This window comes from Sarcophilus harrisii, chromosome 2, assembly GCF_902635505.1.
Source record: "Sarcophilus harrisii chromosome 2, mSarHar1.11, whole genome shotgun sequence".
In the NCBI taxonomy this organism is placed as follows: domain Eukaryota; kingdom Metazoa; phylum Chordata; class Mammalia; order Dasyuromorphia; family Dasyuridae; genus Sarcophilus; species Sarcophilus harrisii.
The window spans coordinates 263,531,926-263,553,624 of record NC_045427.1 but is presented as its reverse complement, the minus strand read 5'-3'; the positions used below and the strand labels follow the sequence as shown (position 1 = coordinate 263,553,624).

Genomic DNA, 21,699 nt, shown 5'->3' with positions numbered 1-21,699 from the left:
TCCTTGACCACCAGAAACCCTAATCTCATTTTGGTTTCCTAAATCTAGACTTCCTCATTTGGTTCCCTACTAAAAGGAACCCCAAAACCTAAATCTCATCAAAATCTTAAGTTTCTTTTTACCAATTTTAGTGCCTTGCTGGGGGTTTTTCGTTTGTTACTTTTACCCTGAAAAAAACTTTCTCAGTGGGTAGAAGGGGGAAGAGAGAATTTTGTGGATTTCTGTGTTTTCTCAACTTTGATTTGGTCCCACCTTCATCCCACCTATATATGCTACTCTACCTTTCATTTCTGCATTTTGGAATTGCTAGTTTCCTTCAGAACTCAGTTCAAACTGACATGAGGCCTTTACTCTATACTTTATCTTCACCTCCAGCTATTAATTCACTCCCTCCCAAAACTATCTTAATTTATTTTGTATAAAATAAATACAGTTTGTGCAGTTTGGTCTTCTCCATTTAGAATGTAAACTCCTTGGGGATAGGATTTTCTTTTTGTCTTTGTGTCTCAGGCACATAATACCTTAGTACATAGTAGGTAATTGGTCAATAAAGTTATTAAGGTCTTACTATGTGCCAGGAACCAAACTGAGGACTGGACATACAAAAAGAGGCAAATGACAGTTCCTTAATACATATTTGATTGATTGATTGATTTCTGTCTTATCATCAGGTACCAGTGGTGGCTGTGCTGGGCACTGGGGGTGGGACCAGAGCCATGACATCCCTCTATGGCAGTCTGACTGGGCTACAGGAGCTGGGTTTCCTGGATACTGTGACCTACCTGAGTGGGATCTCGGGTTCTACCTGGTAGGTGGAAGACTTAAAAGCAGAGGGCTCTGGCTCCTTCACTTGGCTGTTGCCCTATCCTCCCATAGGTTCAAGAGTGAATGCCCTGGCTAGGTGGTCAGGGAGGAGGAGAGGATTAGGTACCATTGAGGAGGTAGCTTGTATCATAACATTCCCACTGAAGGGGAAGTAGTCCAAGAGTGCTCATATACATAAGCTCAGGTTTTTATTGTATGAATAGATCCACACAAGGCCAAGAGTGGAAGGGCAGTGATCTCTGTTGTCTTGGTTTGGACTACCCCCCATTTTTCTCTCTCCTTCCTCCTTCACCATCTCACACCTGAAGTGATGAGGCTCCCTGTCCTCCAGGTGCATTTCTACCATCTACAAAGACCCTGCTTGGTCTCAGACATCGCTGTGGGACCCAGTGAGACAAGCAAGACGCTCCGTGTGCAGCAGCAAAACAAGAGCCTTCTTGTCTGAACAATTGCGCTATTATAGCCATCAGTTGGTGGCTCGGGAGAAGAGTGGCTTCCGTGTTTCTCTCATTGACCTTTGGGGTCTCCTTATTGAGTATTTCTTGTATCAAGAGGTATGAGAAAGGCTAAGGGAAGAGGGGGAGATGGTAGATTCCCCTCTGTGTAGTCAAAGTGACTTCTGCTCCCCAATGCTTCTTTTTTTTCATTTAAAATTATTTTCAATAGTATTTTATTTTTCCAAAAACATGTAAAGGTAGTTTTCAACATTCATTTTTGTTAGACTTTGAGTTCCAAAATTTTTTCCCTCTTTCCCCTCTTTATCGCCCCCCTTTTTTCTTTTTCTCATCTAGGAAAACCCAGCCAAATTGTCTGACCAGCAGGCAGCCGTTGTTGAGGGACAGAATCCCTACCCCATCTATGCAGGCATCAATGTCCACAGGAATGTGTCTAGCCAGGATTTTTCAGGTTTCCTGGGTTGGGAAGGATGATAGAGTTTGGGGCAGGATTGGTTCCCTTAGAGAATGGAGGGAATTATCACTGGGAAGGGTATAATGTGAAGGTAGTAGATGTTGGGGGATAGCCATAAAAGGGAGCTGGGGGTTAAGGAGAGATCATTCGCTTGAATGCAAGGGATGGAACATGGGAGGCAGGGCCCTTTCAGTTGGAGATTCTGTGGATAATAATTCCTTCCATCCTTTTTAGAGTGGTGTGAGTTCACTCCTTATGAGGTTGGGTTTCCCAAGTATGGGGCCTTTATCCCCACAGAGTTATTTGGCTCTGAATTCTTTATGGGGCGACTGCTTAGGTCTCGGCCAGAGCCCCGCATCTGCTACCTACAGGGTGAGTTCCTGCCAAAAAAGGCACAATCGGAATGGGGTCAAGCACTGTGGGACACATCATGCTGTGGGGCAGGGGTGTCAAGCTCAAAAAGAAATGGGGGCCACTAAATTATATGTAAGGATCCTTGCCAGCCACCTTTTGTCTTCTTTTTAAAATGTAATGCTATCAAGTCACTTAACTCCAATTGCCTCAGGAAAAAAAAAAAAGTAATGCTTTCTATATTTTATTTATTATTTTGTTAAATGTTTCCCAGTCCCATTTTAATTTTGGGCTGGCAGAATTTGAGAGTGTTGTTGGGCCATGTATTTTGATTTCTCAGTCACAGAGGACTGATGACTCCTGCATGGGTGAGGTGGAGTGCTAGATAGGGATGTGTAGACAGAGGAGTAGGAGAGGGATGAATTGTGGCTGGGAGCCAGGCATGAAGTGCCCGGAACATAAGCATTTCCTTCCTCACTTATAGATACCTCTCATTCTGCAGGTCTGTGGGGAAGCGCCTTTGCTGCCAATCTGGAGGATGTCTTCGAGGCGACAATTGGTACCAAGATCCGCCTCCCGTACTCTCACAATGAAAGCATTGATGTCAAAGGTGGGAAAAGTGAAAAAGAGAGGAGTGGAATGAGATTGACCTGAAACCTGACTGCTCTTTGGTTCCTGAGGGCTGTGGTGGAGAGTGAGGGTATGAGAGAGTCAATAAAGAATCCTGGTATTGGATTGAATTCTGGCAACTTTTAAAACCAGGAGAACTCTGGAAGGGAAAGTAAGAAAGGAGAGAGGCAGAGTACTGAGCAACCCTATGGTAGAGGCAATTTGGGACAATTTAAAACTAGAACCTGAGAGAGGAACTATGAGGATGTGAGGACCAAATGAGATAATTGTAAAGTACTTAGCACACAGTGGGTACTATATAAATGCTGATTATTGTTGTTACAATTCTGTCCCCATCCTCATGGTTCCTCTCTCCCTTCAGATGACTGTAAAACTCTACAGCTGCTTGAGCCAGCCAGGTTAAGAACACGGCTCTACATCCCACAAGGCATGTTCTCCCAGACCCTCATGGATATCTTCACCTCCCGCTTCACTTCTGGGGAAAACTTCAATTTTATCCAAGGACTTTGCCTGCATGAACACTACACTGAGATTAAGGAATTCTTGGCTCAGAAAGGTGACTTCCCCAGAAGACACTGACCCTCAGTCAGGCTTCCTGTTTGTGAATTTGTCCCACTGTGTGAATAGGAGATAAGGGTGAAGGTAGTATCTAATTAGATGTCTGATCTCAGAGGTGTGGGGGAGGAGATGGGGGAGGAGATGGGTGGTAGTATACCTTTCTCTCACAGCCAGGGGGATTCTGAGAGGGAGTGGAGGGGATGAGGGGAAGAAGGGAGGAACTGTGAGCTCAGACCTGTGCCCCAAACCTCACATATATTTTTGCACATTAATCAAGTGGGTTCTGAGTATGGGAAAAGAACAGGATAGTTCGACATGCCAAACATCAGCTATACTGATAATAATAATAATAATGGCATTTATAAAAGGCTTTAAACTTTGCAAAGCTCTTTTACATGTTGTCTCATTTGATCCTCACTGTAATTCTGTAAGGAAAGTACTTTTGTTATCACCTTTTACAGATGAGGAAACTGAGGCTGAGAGATGTTAAATGACTTGTCCGGGCTCACATTCTTTTAGGAAGTATCTGAGACATAGTTTAAGCTCCTATCTTCCCAGCTCCATATCCTGACCCTCAATCCCCTGTACTGCTGGGCTAATCAGGTTCTTAAAAATGTTTAGTACAAGGCCTAGCATGTAGTAGGCATTTATTAAATCCATATAGTAAGCATCTGTTAAATCCTCCCTTTCTGCCTTGCTTCCATTTTTTGTCCTTCCCTCCTTTCCTCTCCCCCTTCCTCGGTCCTTCCCTTCCTTTCTTCTTCCCAGCCAGCCACCTAGATGCTTTCCCCAATAATCTGACACCCATGAAGGAGTGCCTCTACCTGGTCGATGGAGGTTTTGCCATCAACTCTCCATTCCCACTGGTGCTGCTGCCTCAGAGAGATGTGGATGTCATCTTGTCCTTCGACTACTCCCTGGACACTCCATTCGCGGTAGGGATGTGTGTGTGCGATCTAGCAGTGAGACTTGGTTTATTGTGAGGGTTGGCTCATCCTTCCCTGGAAATGCTGGATTACTTTGCTTATGAATGGGTGCATTTCCTGAAGATGTCATGGTGAATGGATGGGTGGTGGGATTTCTGGTCTAATTGTGGATGGTTCCCAAGTAGTGTTAGCCAGCACATTGAAAGCTCTTGATAAAGGCTGTGATTGATTGAACAGACCCAAGCTTTGGGGATGAAGAGTTGCTGAGCTAGTTTTAAGGATGCTAGGTAGGGAATGACGGGAGCAAGAAAGAATTGCTTGGCAGAGGAGCAGTCCTTTGAAGAAGGAAGATGGCAGTTAGGGAGGAGAAGGAAATTGGAGATGAGGTGGAAGGAGGGAAGAGAGTGGTAGAGGGTGTTTCATTCAGGGTTAGCTTAAGATATTTTACTTGTTGAGATCCCATAATCAGATGCTAGAGTCACTTTTCTTTCACTGTGATTAACAAGGTTGGTGAGGAACCCCTTTGACCTTGTCATTATGTCTCACAAACTTTTTTTTTTTAAATTTAATAGCCTTTTATTTACAGGATATATGCATGGGTAACTTTACAGCATTAACAATTGTCAAACCTCTTGTTCCAATTTTTCACCTCTTACCCCCCACTCTCTCCCCCAGATGGCAGGATGACCAGTAGATGTTAAGTACATTAAAATATAAATTAGATACATAATAAGTATACATGACCAAAACGTTATTTTGCTGTACAAAAAGAATCAGACTCTGAAATATTGTACAATTAGCTTGTGAAGGAAATCAAAAATGCAGGTGGGCATAAATATAGGGATTGGGAATTCAATGTAATGGTTTTTAGTCATCTCCCAGAGTTCTTTCTCTGGGCGTAGCTGGTTCAGTTCATTACTGCTCCATTGGAAATGATTTGGTTGATCTCGTTGTTGAGGATGGCCAGGTCCATCAGAACTGGTCATCATATAGTATTGTTGTTGAAGTATTTAATGATCTCCTGGTCCTGTATGTCTCACAAACTTAAATAGAGGCTAGGCAATGTAGTGAGTGATAAGAGTGCTGGACTTGACAACAGGAAAGTCTTGAGTTAAAGATCACACCTCAGGTATTTAGCTGGCTATGTAATCTCTCTCTGCCTCAGCTTCCTTATCCCTAAAATGAGAATAATAGTAATAATAATAATAATAAATAGCACCTATTTTTCAGGACTGTTGTGAAAATCAAATAAGATACTACAGAGTTTAAACTTTAATAGCTTACAACTGCACTAAGACTTTTGGGATGCCTAAATATGTAAAAGTGCTTAGGAAATCTTAAAGAGCTATATAAATACCAGCTATTATTCAGACTCTTCCCATATTTTATAGACAAAGGGCTAGCACAGGACTCCATCTGAGTGGAAACTATCTATCTAGTACAATCCACACTTGAACAAGAATCCCCTTCACAGGATTCTGAGCAGGTGATCGTTCAGCCTTTGTTTAAAGATCTAAAGGGACAGGGACCCTGATACCTTTTAGGGGCTTATTCCCTTCCCCTTTGGAATTGCCATAATCATTAGGAAAGTGATGGGATCAGACAACATATATTATGAAAAAAGTTTTGATACAACAAGATTGTATGATACAATGATACAACTGTGCTTCATGTAATTTGTGAGTTTTGTTTCTTGTTTGATCTAAATTGCTTTTGTCTTTATGTGGAGAAAAAGGGTGTGCTCCTGCTCCAAATTCTCAAGAATATAAAATGTAACTTATTATTGATTCAGGGATTGTTAAACAAAGGCAGACAGGTGACACACTGGATAGAATGCCAGGCCTGGAGTCAGGAAGTTTCATCTCCCTCAGTTTAAATCTGGCCTCAGACATTAACTCTGTGGCTAGGCAAGTCATTTAACCCTGTTTGCTTAAGTTTTCTCATCTATAAAATGAGCTGGAGAATGAAATGGTAAGCCAGTATTTTTGCCAAGAAAAATCCAAATGGGGGCATGAAGAATTGGACACAATTGAACAGTGGTAACAATTATTAAACAAGCTGCCTAAAAGGATCATACCATATAGACTGCCTTTGTTGATTTTCATAAGGCCTTTGATCCAGTTCTATATCTATGGCAGAGCCATTTACTATAAATATGTGAAATAAGTTCAGGTGCAAGGAGAATTAAAGCTGACTATTGAAATACTATATTTCCTATGAAAAATATTGCCACACTAAAAATTGGAAATCAGAGGGAAGTTCACTAATTGGGGAATGGTTAAGCAAGCTGTGGTACATGATAGTAATGGAATATTATTGTCCTGTAAGAAATGACAAGCAGGATAATTTCAGAAAAAACTGGAAAGACTTACATGAACTGGAAACAACTTAGATGCATTGTGAAGTAAAACAGAACCAGGAAAACATTGTACAGCAATATTGTTCAGTGAAGAACTGTATGACTTAGCTATTCTCAGCAGTACAATGATCTAAGACAATCCCAAAGGATTAATGATGAAGCATGTTATATGCATCTAGAGAAATAACTGATATTATTTGAATATATGCTTTGGAATATGAAATACATGCTTTATTATATTTTTTCTTTTAATTGAGTCTTCTTGGACAAAATGACTAATATGGAAATCTTTTACATAATTGTACATTTATAACTTGTTTCTGATTTCTTACTATCTTAGCAGAAGGAGGGGAAAAAAGAGGGAGGAAAATAGAATTTACAACTCAAAGCTTAAAATAAATGTAGTTTTTAAAAAGTTAAAAGATTTCAAGGAAAAAATAAAAAATATTACCACCCATACAATAATGTCAAATATAATTTATGTTAAATGTGGCATTTTTCAGAGAGACATTTTAAAGTCATTATAGATCTGCTTAGGCTTAATTAAATCTGTTATGATCCAAGTATAATTAAAGATGATTATGAAATTTAAAAGTTGAACCAAAACATCATCCCCTTGATGTATATGGTTAACATTGTACTATATGGTTCTACTAAACAAGCAAACTCACCAGGTCTTATGTCTCATAGAATCTTTTCCCAATGAGATCAAAATGTCATTTGAACTTGGTAAATGTACAATTCTTTAAATATATTACCGAAAGATCAAAAATGAAGACTTTGTGAATTCAGAGGTCACAGTGAACCCCTGAAAGGAGAAAATATCTACACCTAAGTTGGTCTCCTCTAGAGAAGACTCATTGGACATAAAGCTCTGAAGGAGGTGGAATACTATAAGAGACTTACTGACATTCTTAGGTCAAAGTTGAAAGGAAAGAACATGTTTAAGGTAATTAATAACTATGCAATATTAGCCTTAATGCATGCTTTTGGAATTGTAAATGAAAGTTAACAAATTTGAGAACCACCTTAATGGAAACCCATACAATAGTAACAAAACATAGGTCCATTACTTCAAGAAAATTATTGAAAGAGTTAACACTACACCAGAAATGAAGGAGGGGATTGAGACATTCCTAGAATACTGGCAAACAAGCCAACAACCCATAGAAATCTTTTGCAGTAAGTGGTTGTTGTTTGACCTTCTTGAAGAGGACCATGAATCAGAGAGGTGATGAAAGTGAATTGGATTTAAGTGAGGGAGGGCTGGGCAAGGTCATCTGCTTCACTTTCCCCTCCAGAGCCATCTGGGTCCAGTGGCCAGATATAGATCATGATGACCGAAGACAGCCCTGGATGAAATGGAAGACCTTGCCCTTTTTTTAAACTAAAGTCTTCAACAAGTCTCAGTGTAATTGAGGCCACATCCATTCGGTGATTAAGGCTAGGGAGCAATCGAGACTAAGAATCTCCTCTTTCCCCTAGCCCTCAATAATTCAATTAACAGAAGAGTTTGTGGGAGGAGGAGAAACCACACAGCAACAAGCCATTGAGAATTCAATTCCTCCAGAGGGTGCAGTGTGGCAGTGAGAACCTCCTCTCTGGGTCCCAATTTCAGCTCTGTTCTTCCTCCTTACTTTCTTACCTCTTGAAGTCATCTGGCCCTTCCTATCCTTGAGCTGTCTCCACCCATAATTAGCTCCATTTGGAAGAATATAGAAGAGAAATGAGAAATCACATAGTGTAAGAAAAGGGCTAAAAAATCCTTTGTGAAAGACACAATTTACACTTTTTACAAAAGAAGGTACATTTGGTGTAAACAATCACTTTTAAAAAGTATTAAGGCTTGGAGTAAGCAGAGAGCAATACTAAAGGCTGAGAACAGATTTATTACATTACATGTTTGTTGATGTGACTTTATTTCTGGAGGGATCCTATAAAACAACCCATGTTCATGAGTGGCATTGGCATTAACTCAGCCTACAATAGTTTTTTTCTTTTATTTTTTTAAATAATAGCTTTTTATTTTTCAAAATATATGCAATGTTTTCAACATGCATCCTTGTAAAACCTTGTGTTCCCTATATTTCTTCCCCCTTCCCCATTTACTTCCTTCCCTAGAGAGCAAATAATCCAATATAGGATAAACATGTGCAATTCTTCTAAAGATTTCCGCATTTATCATTCAGCCAGCAATAGTTTGACAGAGAAATAACTTCTTTGGGATCACATAACTACACTGTGTCTGAAATGGGGTTCAAACAGGCCTTCTTGACTCTCCAAGTCCAGTCTGCTATTTCCTGTGCTTTACTACCTTTCTCACAGTTATTGATAATAAAAGAGAAGGCTTTCTTCCTCTCTGAACCAGCCTGTCTCACAGAATCTGCAGCTTAGATCTTATTTGTGGGGTGAGAGGGTTTGATCATGGGGTGAAAGGACAGAAAGTCACAGGTTGTTTTCTCTGTCTCAGGTCCTGAAGCTGACTGAGAAATACTGCCAAGATCGAGACATTCCCTTTCCCCGGATAGAGTTGAAGCATGAGGATATGTTAGATCCCCAAGAATGCTATGTATTTGATGATGTAGAAGACCCCCGCGTGCCCATTGTGGTACATTTCCCCCTAGTGAATCGCACCTTTCAAAAATACCAGGCACCAGGTAGGATGGATGAGAACCTGGGCTTTGTGCTGCTGGGTATGGTTCAAATGGCTTTCTGTGACTGCTATTCCCAAGTGGGATCAGAAAGTAGATGACGATGACGATGATGATGATGATGATGATGATAACAATTTTTGTAGTAGTAGGGAATTAAAATTTGACCTCAGACACTTACTAGCTGTGTGATCCTGGGCAATTCATTTAACTCTGTTTGCCCTAGTTTCCTTGATCTGTCAAATGAGCTGGAGAAGGAAATAGCAAACCACTTCTGTTTCTTTGCCAAGAAAACTAGTTGGTGAGGTTGGGGGGCTCAGCTAGATGGTGCAGTGGTTAGAGCATCAGCCCTGAAGTCAGAAGGATCTGAGTTCAAAGCTGGCCTCAGACACTTAATACTTCCTACCTGGGCAAGTCACTTAATCCCGATTGCCTCAGAAAAAAAAAAAAAAAAAAAAAGAAAACCCCAAATGGGTCATGAAGAGTCAGAAAAGATTGAATGACAAATAATTGTAATGGTGGTGGAGGTGGTGATGAGCATTTATATTATGCTTTAAGGTTTGCAAGCACTTTGCATACATTATTTCATCCTCACAACTCTGGGAAGGAGGTACTGTTTTTGCCCTGATTTTTTTCAGGAGAAATAATTGAACAAGTCTTAGTGTGTGAAACAGAATTTGAATTTAGGTCTTGCTGACTCCAGGCCCAGCACTTGACTCACATGGTCCTCCCAAGAGAAGCACTGAAGTAGCCATACCAGCATAAGTCCAGCATTATTGCTGTTCCCCTCCCACTACTGGGTTTCAGGGGCTTCTTTGAATTCCAGTATGGGTAGGGGTGCATACCAGCTCCTCCAGATGGAAATCAGAGTGGAAAATCTCAGGTTGGGGAACCTTTCCCAGTTTCTCCAAGTGGAGGAGGTGTGCTCTGTACATAAGTTGAATTTTATAGAAAATATAGACTCTCTGACTCTGCCCTGTCCCTTCCCTGCCTGCCTCTTTGACTGTAGGTGTGGAGCGAGAGACCCAGAAGGAGAAGGACTTTGCTGACTTTATCATAAAGGACCAGGAGTACATCTATGGAATGATGAACTTCACCTACCAGCCAAATGAGTTTGACCGACTGGTAGAACTGAGCAGATACAACATCCTGAACAATGCAGAAGCTGTAAGGTCTGCCCTAAGCAGGGCCTTGCAACGGAGGCAGGCTGGGAGATGAGGATCCCTTAGGGCTCCAGGGACCTGCTGGGGTGAGTCACTAGCCCTGAGGGTCCTAAGCAGGGAATCTGGAGAGAGGAGGAGACACAGCAAAGAGATGATGATCATCTTCTTCCTCCAGGACCAGCCACAGCAGTTCCACAGCCCAAGAAGCATTAAGTTGCTTTATTGGAAGCCTGGTTGAGGTAGAGTCCTCTTCTCGAATACCCCTCCCTCCACGAGACAAAGAGACTTCTATTTTATCTCTCCAGGTGCAGATTTTCAAACTGTTTTGGAAATAGAAGATGTTGTGTATATGTATATGATGGGAGATGAAGGTGGTATGTGTGTATATGTGTACAGGCTTGCATCATGTGCATATTTAGAGTAGGGCTGAGGGAGAAGAATTATGAGAGTTCTTTTGTCTCCTACTAAGTGGTCCTCCATGCCAGTTCTACACAGAAGATCTCTGGACAGTCAAAACCTCCATTGTGGAACAGCCTAAAGGCTCCCTAGAGACCCAGCCCATCAGAAGATGAGATGTGTTGTAGTGGAAGGCACAGTGACTGTGGAGTCAGAAGGCCTGGATTTAAATCACCTGCGATGCTTACCCCCTGAATGATCTTAGTTCTTTATTTCCTCATCTCTATAATGGGGAGTGGATTACTTTTAGAAGGCTTTTCTAGCTTTAGCTCTATGATGTTAGGTAAGAACCAGAGCTCAGGTTCCTGGTGGAGTGACCAGGCCAAAGACCAAAGATATTTGGACATCAGTCCTACACTGAGTGGCCCAGCATGCCTGTTCTGAATGACATAGACATTGAAGTGCTGGGGGGAGAGGGCAGCAAACAGAGTCTCTGAATCTGCCATACCATGTAGGTCCATTCCCTTTGCTCCTCTAGGTTCCTCTACTCTGCACTAAAAGTCCCAGGAGCCTCTTGCAGAATCCAAGCTAGCGGGGTTATAGAACTTCCCTAATTGCCCCTAATTGGCTCTTTGAACTTGGGTAGCATCCCTGAATCAGGTCTACAGTCACCACATTATGCAAATATGGAATTCTTTGTAATAGTAGGGGAGAGAGAGAGAAGGAGGGAGAAAGAAGAGACAGAGACAGAGGTACAGCGACAGATACACAGAGAGAAATACAGAGACAGAGAGTGGGAGAGACAGAGACAAGAGACAGTCAGAGACAGAGGTGGCCAGAGGCAGAGGAACACAGAAAAGACAAAAAGAAGAGAAAGAGAGAGACATTCAGACAGAAAGAAACACACATAGAATGTCATGAACAAGATTGTAAAGGACAAGGGATTGTCCTTTAATGGGATTGTTATGGATTGGGAGTCTTTCTCTCTCTCTCCCTCTCTCTTCTTTTCCTCTCCCTCTTCTCCAATTCTTGTCTCTCCACAGGTGTGTGACTCTTAAGAAAATCTGCCCCTCTCTTCTCTGAACTTCATTTCTCCTGATCCACATGAAACCAAATGGAAAGGGCCTTCTCAGAGCTCCAGCAGGGTTGGCACATTTTAAATAGATTGACTAGGATATACATGGACAGCCTGGGACAGCAGATGGGGGAGGGAAGAAGGAGAGCCTATACCAGTAACAGTCACACAAGCTGATTATGACTAGGCAGGATTAAATATATCTTCTCCAGTTAGTGAGGCTAAGGTAGCTCTCACCAAATGGAGCCTTTAGGAAAGACAAATTGGGGTCCTGCCAATATCAGCAGAGTAATTCAGTAAGGAAAGTGCCGAATTTGGAATCAGAAGAAGGTTCATCTATGTGAACTTAAATAGGTCACAACCTCTCTGGCAATTTCCTAATAATTCCTAAAAAATGAAAGGGTTGGACAAGATCAGGGGGTTCTTAACTTTTTGTGTAATGGACTCTTTTGGCCATCTGATGGGCATTTTAGCATAAAGGTTGATAACAGGGGAAATAATTATAGCTAGAAAGGGCGTGAGGGTTAGGATAGCAAGAGAAGAATAATAGCTATGGAAGAACATGGTATAAACCATAGCAGCAAGGGTACTGAGAAAAAAGGGTGATACTATAGTTAAACCTAAAAACAAGCTAGAAGAGGCAGGGATGAACTTAGGATGAAGGAAGAGCAGATTGAATTGGGGAGGCTTTAAGCTCATATGATTGTCTTTGTTTATGACTTGAGTGACTTGAGAGGTAGATTCTAACTTGGGGAATATGTCTTCCCCTAGCGATGACATCCAGTCTTTTTCCTTATTCTGCCAAAGATAAGTTTAAAGGTCTTAGAACTAATAGATTTAAGGGATATGTCTGTATATGATTAGGCTAAAGAAAATCTAAAAAATATATGATTCATACTTGTCTATATGTAAATTCTGTGCCAGGAAGGGCAAATGGAAGATGTCAGTGACTAACTGGAAATATTTGATATGTGGGAATATTCGATTGTTTTGAATGACCAACTCTTAATTAGCTTTTAAAAATTTCTTTTAAAGGCAATTTATTCTTTTGTTTCTGGGATAGATTTCCACATTAAAGTATAAGCTTGGACTCCTCCAAACAGTGAAAGAAAAGGTCAAAGGGGGGGTGCTTTTGTTCTATTTAATCTGGTGTTTGGCATTTTATGTTTTGCACTTTTTTACTAATACCTTGTCTGATGGGAGATGGCCTTTCTTGCAAGATCGTAATAAACTTTTTTGCTTTTTCTTACTCTGAGAGTCTCTGATTGTTTTTGTGATCTCTACTATCCTACACATTAGGATTTAATTGGGTCAAAGATCTAAATTACTGTTAAAATTCTAAGGTTTCTCACTGGAGACTCCATGAACTATATGTATGAAAGAATTTTATGATAATTTTTATTAGTAATTCTTAATTAAAAGCTCCTAAATTAGCAAAGAAAATTTTATAAGATCAGGCTTGGAAGTCTTGAGACCACCATGACAAGTTCCCCTTAAGGAGGCGTGTAGCTTCTAGAATCTGTTTATGGAGACTTGTTTTAAAATTAGGCTTGAATAGTTTTGAAGCCATCATGACAATCTCCCCTTAAGAGAGGCCATAAGTTTATAGAACGCATTCGTGGAAAAACATTGACATCTTTTGAAGGTTGGCACAGCTGTGTCCCTCATAACATTTTGATTACCACCCACTTGTTTTTCTCCTTGATAACAAACCTTCTCAAAATAATATTTTGCCTTGACTCCTGATAGGAAATTTGACCACCTCCATAGAGGACATCCAAAATCATAGTATAAAAATCTCTTTATCAGAAGAGCTTTGGAACATCCTTGCTACTGGAGTACCCTACTTCCTCCTGAATGTATTTATGTCTCTGTGCTCCTCAAAACAGTGCTGCCGTTGTGTGAATTATAAGTTAGTGTCTGTGTCTGAATTGTGTATTTACTGGGCCTCCTTTTTCTCTCTTTGCTTTTTCCTCTTCTCCAATGATTTCAATAAAGCTTTGTATTAAACTAATTCCCACTGTTTACATGTTACTTTCAGCACCCAAACTCATTAAGCAGTTGTTTTCCTCAACATCCTTGGTTGACCCTTAGGCCTCTCCTTAAACATAAATTTGCCCCCTTGAAAAGGATTTAACCCATTGTGACAGGTGCACTTACACTGGGGGAGAAAGGGAAGGGCACTGTGAATCCATTTGTAAAAAGCAAGGATCAGTAAGGGAACTCTACATCCTTTCAGGAGGGACTCCCTTATGCCAAAGGACTACCTCAAAACAATTGGCTCAGCAATTAGGATCTCAAAAATAGACAGAAACTCAGCCGAATTGGGATTATATGCCCTAGGCTGGAAATCAATCAATAAACATAAAGCTCCTAATATCTGACAGTTGAAATGAGGCTGAATGAGGCTCTGAGACAGGAGAAGGATAAGATGATCTCTTTTGTACCATGGCCTTATTCTGGTTCTCATTCTATCTTTCCCCCATCCCCGCCAAGCACTGTTGAGCTGAATCTGCAGCTTGGTGGAGACATAACTGTGTTGTTCGATGGATAATGTCCAAAATAAAAGAGCTATTACTGGACTACATTGGTGTTCAATTCTGAGCACAACAGTTTCACAATAACATTGATAAGCCCGAAGACATTCAAATGAGAGAAACCAGGAGTTTCATATCCTGGTTTGATTTTCTACTGGCATGACTGAACTAAATCCTCTGTGCCTCATTTTCCTCATTTATAAAATGTTGAACTAGATAATCTCCTTGGTTCATCCCAACTCTAATAAATTGATGGTTCTGATGAGGAGAAGGTAAAGGAAGGACCATCTCAGAGAGGGATAAGTTGAACAAGATTGGAATGATTGTTCTAAAAAAGATTTGGTGAGTAGCATGGGTGGGGAAAAGAGCAACCAATGGCTTTCTTTAAGTATGTGAAGGTCAGAGGATTATTCATTGTATGACCCAGGCAAGTCATTTAACTTCTCTGTCCTAGTTTCCTTATGTGTAAAAACGGGATAATGAAACTTCCAGGTTTGTGGTAGCAATCAAATGAGTTAGCATATAACACTTTATGGTCCTCAAAGCAGTATACAAATGTTAGCTATTATTATTAATCATATGAAGGAGGACAGAATTGGGAACCAAGGAATGGAAGTTTCAGGAAAGTACATTTATATTCAATGTAACAGAGTTGCTCCAGACAGAAAAAGAAGTTTTGGAGGATTTTCTTTCATCCCAGGTCTTTGAGAGGGGTCTAGCTGACCACTTGGTTGGGGAATGACATAGGGAAAGGATGTTATAGAGAATATCTCTGTTCAAATACAGAATGAATTAAGTGACATATCTGGGGATGAATGCTAAAACTTGATGAAATTGTTCCTTCTATGTTATTGTTAGCTTCTAATGCTAAGCTGTCATTAATATGATCATATTTTCAGAGTTCCAAGTTGGGACACATGGTCTTAGTGAAGAAATCAGGATCATCTCAGATTTCCTGGGATGATTGTCATTGTAACTATGCACAACCAAGAGAAAGACCAATAGGAACTTTATGGTGGGTGGACAATGGAGAAGAGAGAAAACTTAGAGCCTCCCATGTGGGTCATGGTGAGTCAGGCCCATTGACTCTGTCCCAGACCTGTTTCCAGGCTTTAGTCAGTTACTCCCTTAAAAGTATTTGTCAGAACTGCACCCCTACTCCAGGGCAAAAAAAATTTTTTAATGTGAGGCTGTTCTTGTTTTGCAAAAGACAGAGTTGGGAGGAGGGGGATCCCAACAATCCTAATTTCCTTCCAGTGAGACTCATGTGACCAAAAACTGTTTCCTCAGATGCAGGGAGGGACATGCAGGTGCACACAAATATATCCTACTTCCTGCACTGAACCCTGGGCAATATTTGCATCATTTGGATGTTAGTTTACTTTGAGATCTTAAAATGATCAGATTTCAGATGAGTCATTGCAGGATTAGATGGAGAACTCTTCCCCAGTCCCTGTCAGCTTTATTTTATTTTATTTTTCTTTAAATTAAAAAAAATAGCTTTTATTTGTTTCTTCATTTAAGAAATATACTTTTATCCCTCCCCTTATAACTATACCTTATAACAAAATATAGGCAGTAGGTAGCACTAGGGAACCAGACAGGCTGAGCTGTCAATCATCCATTGACTCCTCAGACTATACAACTTGCTACTATGAATGGAATATTATGATATATGTAATGTTGCATATTCAAAGTCCTCCCACCTCTTCACAGAGATAGAAGTATATTTTCTCAAATCTTCTTTGCCAGTGAGAAATACTAGATAGATTGGGAGTGAGAAAGATCCAGATTCAAATCCTGCTTCTGATACATGTTAGCTGTGAGACCATGGACAAGTCACTTAAACTTTAAGTTGCAGAGAAGGTGCTGACTTGCATTGTTGGAGTTTCCTCTTTGGGAAATGCCTTTTTGTTGTTCAGTCATGTCCAACTCTTCATGACCTCATTTTGGGGATTTTTCAGCCCAAGTTACTGGAGTACCTTCTCCAACTCATTTTACATATAAGGAAACGGAGGCAAACAATTAAGTGACTTGCCCAGGGTCACACATCTAATAAGTGTCTGAGGACAGATTTGAACAAATGAAGAATCTTTTTGAGTCTACATTCGTGGCAGTGCGTGTAAAGATACTCAAGGAAATGAGCATTTATTGAGCACCTATTCTGTGCCAAGGACTGTGGTAAATACTTAAGATGCAAAGAAAGGCAAAAACAATCACTGCTCCTCAGATTATTCACTATGTAATGGAGGGGAGACAATATACAAATGATTATATACAAACAAGATATACAGAATACATTGGAGATAATCTCAGAGGAAAGGCATTAGCATTAAACTGCTGTCTCTTTTAAAAGAAGAAATATTAAAAATAAAAATCCAGTGTGACAGCTAGTTTTAATTTATCCTAATCATTACATTTCATCTAATCCCATAATTTAGAATATACAAAATTATCAAGCCCCATTGTCTTGTCCTTTCTTATCACATGGCTTTTTTTGTATCTTGGCTTCCCATTAATTAAATCAATAAACATTTAATAGGTGCCTACTATGTACACTGGACTAAGTGCTGGAAGAAAACTGCTGGAGCTATAGTGGCCTGCCTAAACCCATATAATCCTTAAAACTCCATCTTGCTATCAAATGTCATGATGCCAGGACTATAAGCAAATGGAAGCCATTATAAAGATTTTAGATAATTATAATTTGCCAAAAGCTTTCACTGATTTATCTCATTCAATCCTCTTAATTGTATATGAAACTATTTTTTTTTATCATTCCCATTTTATAGATGGATAATTCAATTGTCCAAGGAAATAAAATTGAGGACTAAATTTGGGGTATTTGGATAGTTTAGTTTGGTTCAATGGACTCCCAATCTGGAGTCAAGAAGATATGGGTTTAAATTCTCCCTCAGATAATTCTTAGCTATATACTCTTGGGCAAGTCACTTAATCTCTGTCTACTCAATTTCTTCATAAGAAGGAAACAATGCTACCTACCTCCCAGAGTTGTCATGAGGATCAAATGAGATCCTTTGAAAACCTTAGAGTGCTATGTAAATTATTACTTGACCCTAAGAAAAAGGACTTGTCACCCATTCTTTATATTGGGAGACTTTTAGAGGCTCATTTTAAAAAATATTCATTTTGAACTTAAATACAAAACAAGAAAAGAAAAAAACATTTTCATGTACATAGTAGAACATAAGAGAAAAGTCAATATAAAACAATACATTTCTATTTCACGGAAACCTATATAATAAATCCTACAGATTGTTTTCAAAGCTATCCAGCTTTTCTGTGCTTCTTTCTAGGTTTTCTTTTATTCTCTGCTCTATACTTTTTATTTTTTCTCTACCCACTTCCCTGCCCTAGAAAAGACTACAATTAAATGTGAGTGTGTGTGTGTGTGTGTGTGTGTGTGTGTGTATACATATACATATTTACATACCTATCTCAAAACATACACAGCATGGATACATTGTAAGATTAATCTAGATTTGAAATTTCCATGAGACTTAAAGGTATAGACATAAAGGGAGTGAGTACAAGTTTATTGCTGCTCAGAACTTTGATTCAAACAAGACATAAGGGAAGAGGAAACTTATAACATTCAAGTAATACATAATCAACAGCATAAATTGTGTAGTAATCACCATAAATTGATATAAAGACAATATTAGAAACAAATGTGTATGTTGTAAATGTGTGGTGTAATATACACCACTCTAAGGAAGCACCAACACCTGAGGTTTTTGGCTGGGAGAATCCCTAGTCCCAACCATTCTGGGTGTTGGAGTGGGAGGGTCCCAGACAAGGTATACATTCTCTCTTGGGTGAGATTCTCAAAATCCCTTTCCCACTAGGGGGTTTTTGTAGACTGAGAACAAAGAAGGTACTATGTTATATATTCTCATCTGATAATGACTACTGAGACAAAGCAGCCTTCCGGGTACAGGGGGCTCCATCTTGAGGGATCTACCAAGGATAATATTTGTTCATTCCTTTAGAATGAACAGTTCAGGGAACTGGCCAGGTTTCCAAGGCAAACATAGATCAGCAATAAGGGAAACTTGTTAATGCACAGGGAAGATGGGCTTCCCTTCTTGTGCTTCCTAAATTCCATCAGATAACTGCAAGTACATTCTCATGTTCTTAGCAAAAAGTTACACATAGGACATGGCTGAGACTCACTATGAATTCTTACTAGGATTCCTTACATACATATACACACACATATATATAAAGCATAAGTATATATAAACACACATTCATACTTGTAATGCATATTTCTCCTTATCAGTTCTTTCTCTGGAGGTGTATATCATCTTCTTTTAAGGTCCATCATCTTTAAAAAAAAAAACAAAAAACAAAAAAACTACTCAAAATCAGAGGAGAGTTGCTTCTATTATCCTGCTCAAAGAGCTAGGCAATAATTGGCCCTTTTTCTCTGGTCAGCAGTAAGATGTGAAATTTCTCTTGAACCTGCTGAAATGACCAGAAAACAAGTACTTAGGTGCTTTATTTTTTCCCCCTAAGGCTCACACCATAAATCTGACCACCTTTTTCCTATCTGCCTGGAAAGTTTTTGCTAACCCAATATTTATTTCCAAATAACTTCTTCATACATACATATAATGCAAAGACTAAACTCCAAATTGTGTTAATAACAATTTAGGTATCCTCTGTTCTCTTTGGATCTCTTTTCTTCCTTTTATTTCTGCTAAATAATCTGATGTCTTTGCATGTATATTGTTCTGTTTTGCCTTCTTCTCTTTGAATCATTTTGTACTAGTCTATATTTTAATATTTGTTTACCATTTTAATAGCTTGTTATTTCCTTAATAATAATAATAACTAGAACTTACTTAGTGTTTTAAAGCTTACAAAACACATTAGAAATGTTACTTTATTTTATCCTTATGTTAATCTTGAGAGATTAGGTGCTATTATTATCCCCATTTTATACATAAGAAAACTGAGGGAATTTAAGTGACTTGCCCAGGATCATGGAGCCAGTAAGTGTCTGAGATCAGATTCAAACTCAGATCTTCCCGACTCCAAATATGATATCCTCTCAACTATACCACTTGGCTAAAAAGCTCTTAGTCTGGATGAAATAACATTGGATTAAAAATCAAGAGATCTGGGTTCAAATCTCAACTTTTGTCCAGTAGGATGTTGGGTAAGTCTATTATTTTCTCTGAATCTCAGACTTCTTCTCTGTAAAATAAGATTGTCTGTAAGTCCCCTTTGCAACTCTAAATCCTATCGGCCTAGTATTTTATTACAATGATATACCACAATTTATTAAGTAATGACTCAATTACTGGCCATAAGGATTATTTCCAGTTTTCCACTATTACAAATAGAGCAATTATGAATCTTTTTGTATAGGCAGATCTTTTCCTTTGTGATATCAGTCATGACTATAGTTTCATTAATGGAATCACTCAAAAGGTACAATTCATTTTGTAATTCAGAGTTTATTACCCTATTGTTCTTTAAAAAGACTACACTTAAGAAAACTCATTTTCTGGAGTTTAAATTTGGCCTTAGACACTCTCACTAGCTGTTTTGATCCTGGGAAAGTTACTTTAACCCTGATTGCCTCCCTGCCCTTCCCCCCCAAAAAGACTGCATCAATTTACAGTTCTACCAATAATATAGCAGTATACTGGTTTCTTCAAAGCCCTTATCAACATTAAATATTATGTTTTTATGCTAATTTTATACATTTAAGACCTGAATAATGAACTCTGTGAAATTCACATCATTTGAAATTATAATCAAATTCACAGCATTTGAAATTATAATTATATGTAAAATATGACAATTGGCTCCAGCCCAGTAAAAATGTACATTGAACATTTGAATAATCTGATCACTTCATAGGATTCCTTATTCACATTGATCGCAATCTAGCCTTAAACTTGTTTCCTCCTGAGTAAAGTTAAAATATCTTTATCTGGCATTCAATGCCTTATACAGAATGATATCTTATTTCCCTATATTTCTTTCACATTATTCCCTTTTTCTGTGCTTTAAACAAATCTTTTCATTTTTGAAAGATTTTGTTCCAAATTTTTCTCTCTTTCCCTTCCTTTTTCCCTCCCCAAGGTAGTACACAATCTGATATAGGTTATACATGTACACTCATTTAAAAAAATTTACCAATCTTTTCTCTCTGAATATATCTCTCCACTAGACTAGAACCAGCCTCTAACCTGGAAATGGCTGGAGCAGAATAGAACAAGCAAGAGATAGGAGAATCAGGACACAAACAGAAGTTTAATTAATTTCAAAAAAAGGAAAGCACTTACCCTCCTAAAAGGGCAGGCTTAATATGCTGAGGCAGGGCAGTGCTTTATATACTTAAAAAAAAACCACAAGTTTTTTTTTTTTTTAAGGCATAACATAATCATTCTCAGGTCTTGAGTAGTATCTTCCATGGCAAGCTCATGCATGGACAATACAGGCATTCCTCATCCTGTGAGAACAGTCTCCAAGTTGATTGTCTCACAGCAGGATACAGAACCAGAAGGAGCAGGAGTACAGTACCTGGTTTGGTTCACTTGGCAATTACAAGGAACAGAGATTGTTAAGTATGTCAAGAGATATGATAGATGCTGACTGGGAAATAGGGGAAGCTGAAATCATAAAACCTTCAATGAATCCCTGGTGCTGGTCAAAGCAATATACTTTGCCAGAGGGTAAGATATCCAGAGTGCAAAGGATTGTTGTTATGCCAAACTCAGGGCACAGCCTACTTGCTAGACCTTAGTTCTGAGAAAGAGGGTTTCTCCAAAACATTTTGATATACCATATATCCTCCCACTACCATGTTTTATGCCCCAAATGTTCTCTCTCCCTCTCTTCATTTGTGGAATTTCTATCTATCCTTTAAAATACATTCTTTTTTTTAATAGCTTTTTATTTATAAGAGATATGCATGGGTAATTTTTCAGCATTGACAATTGCCAAACCTTTTATTCCAACTTTTCTCCTCTTTCCCCCTACCCCTTCCCCCAGATCTCTTTGGGAGATCATAAAGAAGGGATCTATCTGTATGTTCAAGAATGTTTGTGGCAGCCCTCTTTGTAGTGGCCAGAAACTGGAAACTGAATGAATGCCCATCAGTTGGAGAATGGCTGAATAAATTGTGGTATATGAATATTATGGAATATTATTGTTCTGTAAGAAATGACCAGCAGGATGATTTCAGAAAGGCCTGGAGAGACTTACACGAACTGATGCTGAGTGAAACGAGCAGGGCCAAGAGATCATTATGTACTTCAACAACAATACTATATGAT

The 21,699-nt window shown here is 39.1% G+C and overlaps 1 protein-coding gene across 3 annotated transcripts in view; it reads left to right on the top strand.

Annotated features, from left to right (window-relative positions):
- Nucleotides 1-13,093, top strand: part of PLA2G4F (phospholipase A2 group IVF) — a 35,867-nt gene extending 22,774 nt beyond the window's left edge. Inside the window, exons 12-21 of one of the 3 annotated variants that reach the window (XM_031952149.1) lie at nucleotides 672-808; nucleotides 1,157-1,379; nucleotides 1,617-1,731; nucleotides 1,969-2,106; nucleotides 2,588-2,695; nucleotides 3,077-3,271; nucleotides 4,042-4,208; nucleotides 9,029-9,215; nucleotides 10,219-10,458; nucleotides 10,548-13,093. In XM_031952149.1, the coding sequence (XP_031808009.1) occupies nucleotides 672-808; nucleotides 1,157-1,379; nucleotides 1,617-1,731; nucleotides 1,969-2,106; nucleotides 2,588-2,695; nucleotides 3,077-3,271; nucleotides 4,042-4,208; nucleotides 9,029-9,215; nucleotides 10,219-10,427 (1,479 nt within the window). In that variant the 3' untranslated portion in view covers nucleotides 10,428-10,458; nucleotides 10,548-13,093. Of the gene's footprint in view, nucleotides 1-671; nucleotides 809-1,156; nucleotides 1,380-1,616; nucleotides 1,732-1,968; nucleotides 2,107-2,587; nucleotides 2,696-3,076; nucleotides 3,272-4,041; nucleotides 4,209-9,028; nucleotides 9,216-10,218 lie in introns of all 3 variants that reach the window. The other 2 variants (XM_003756048.4, XM_031952150.1) reach the window with 2 other exon arrangements.
- The last annotated feature ends 8,606 nt before the right edge of the window (nucleotides 13,094-21,699 follow it).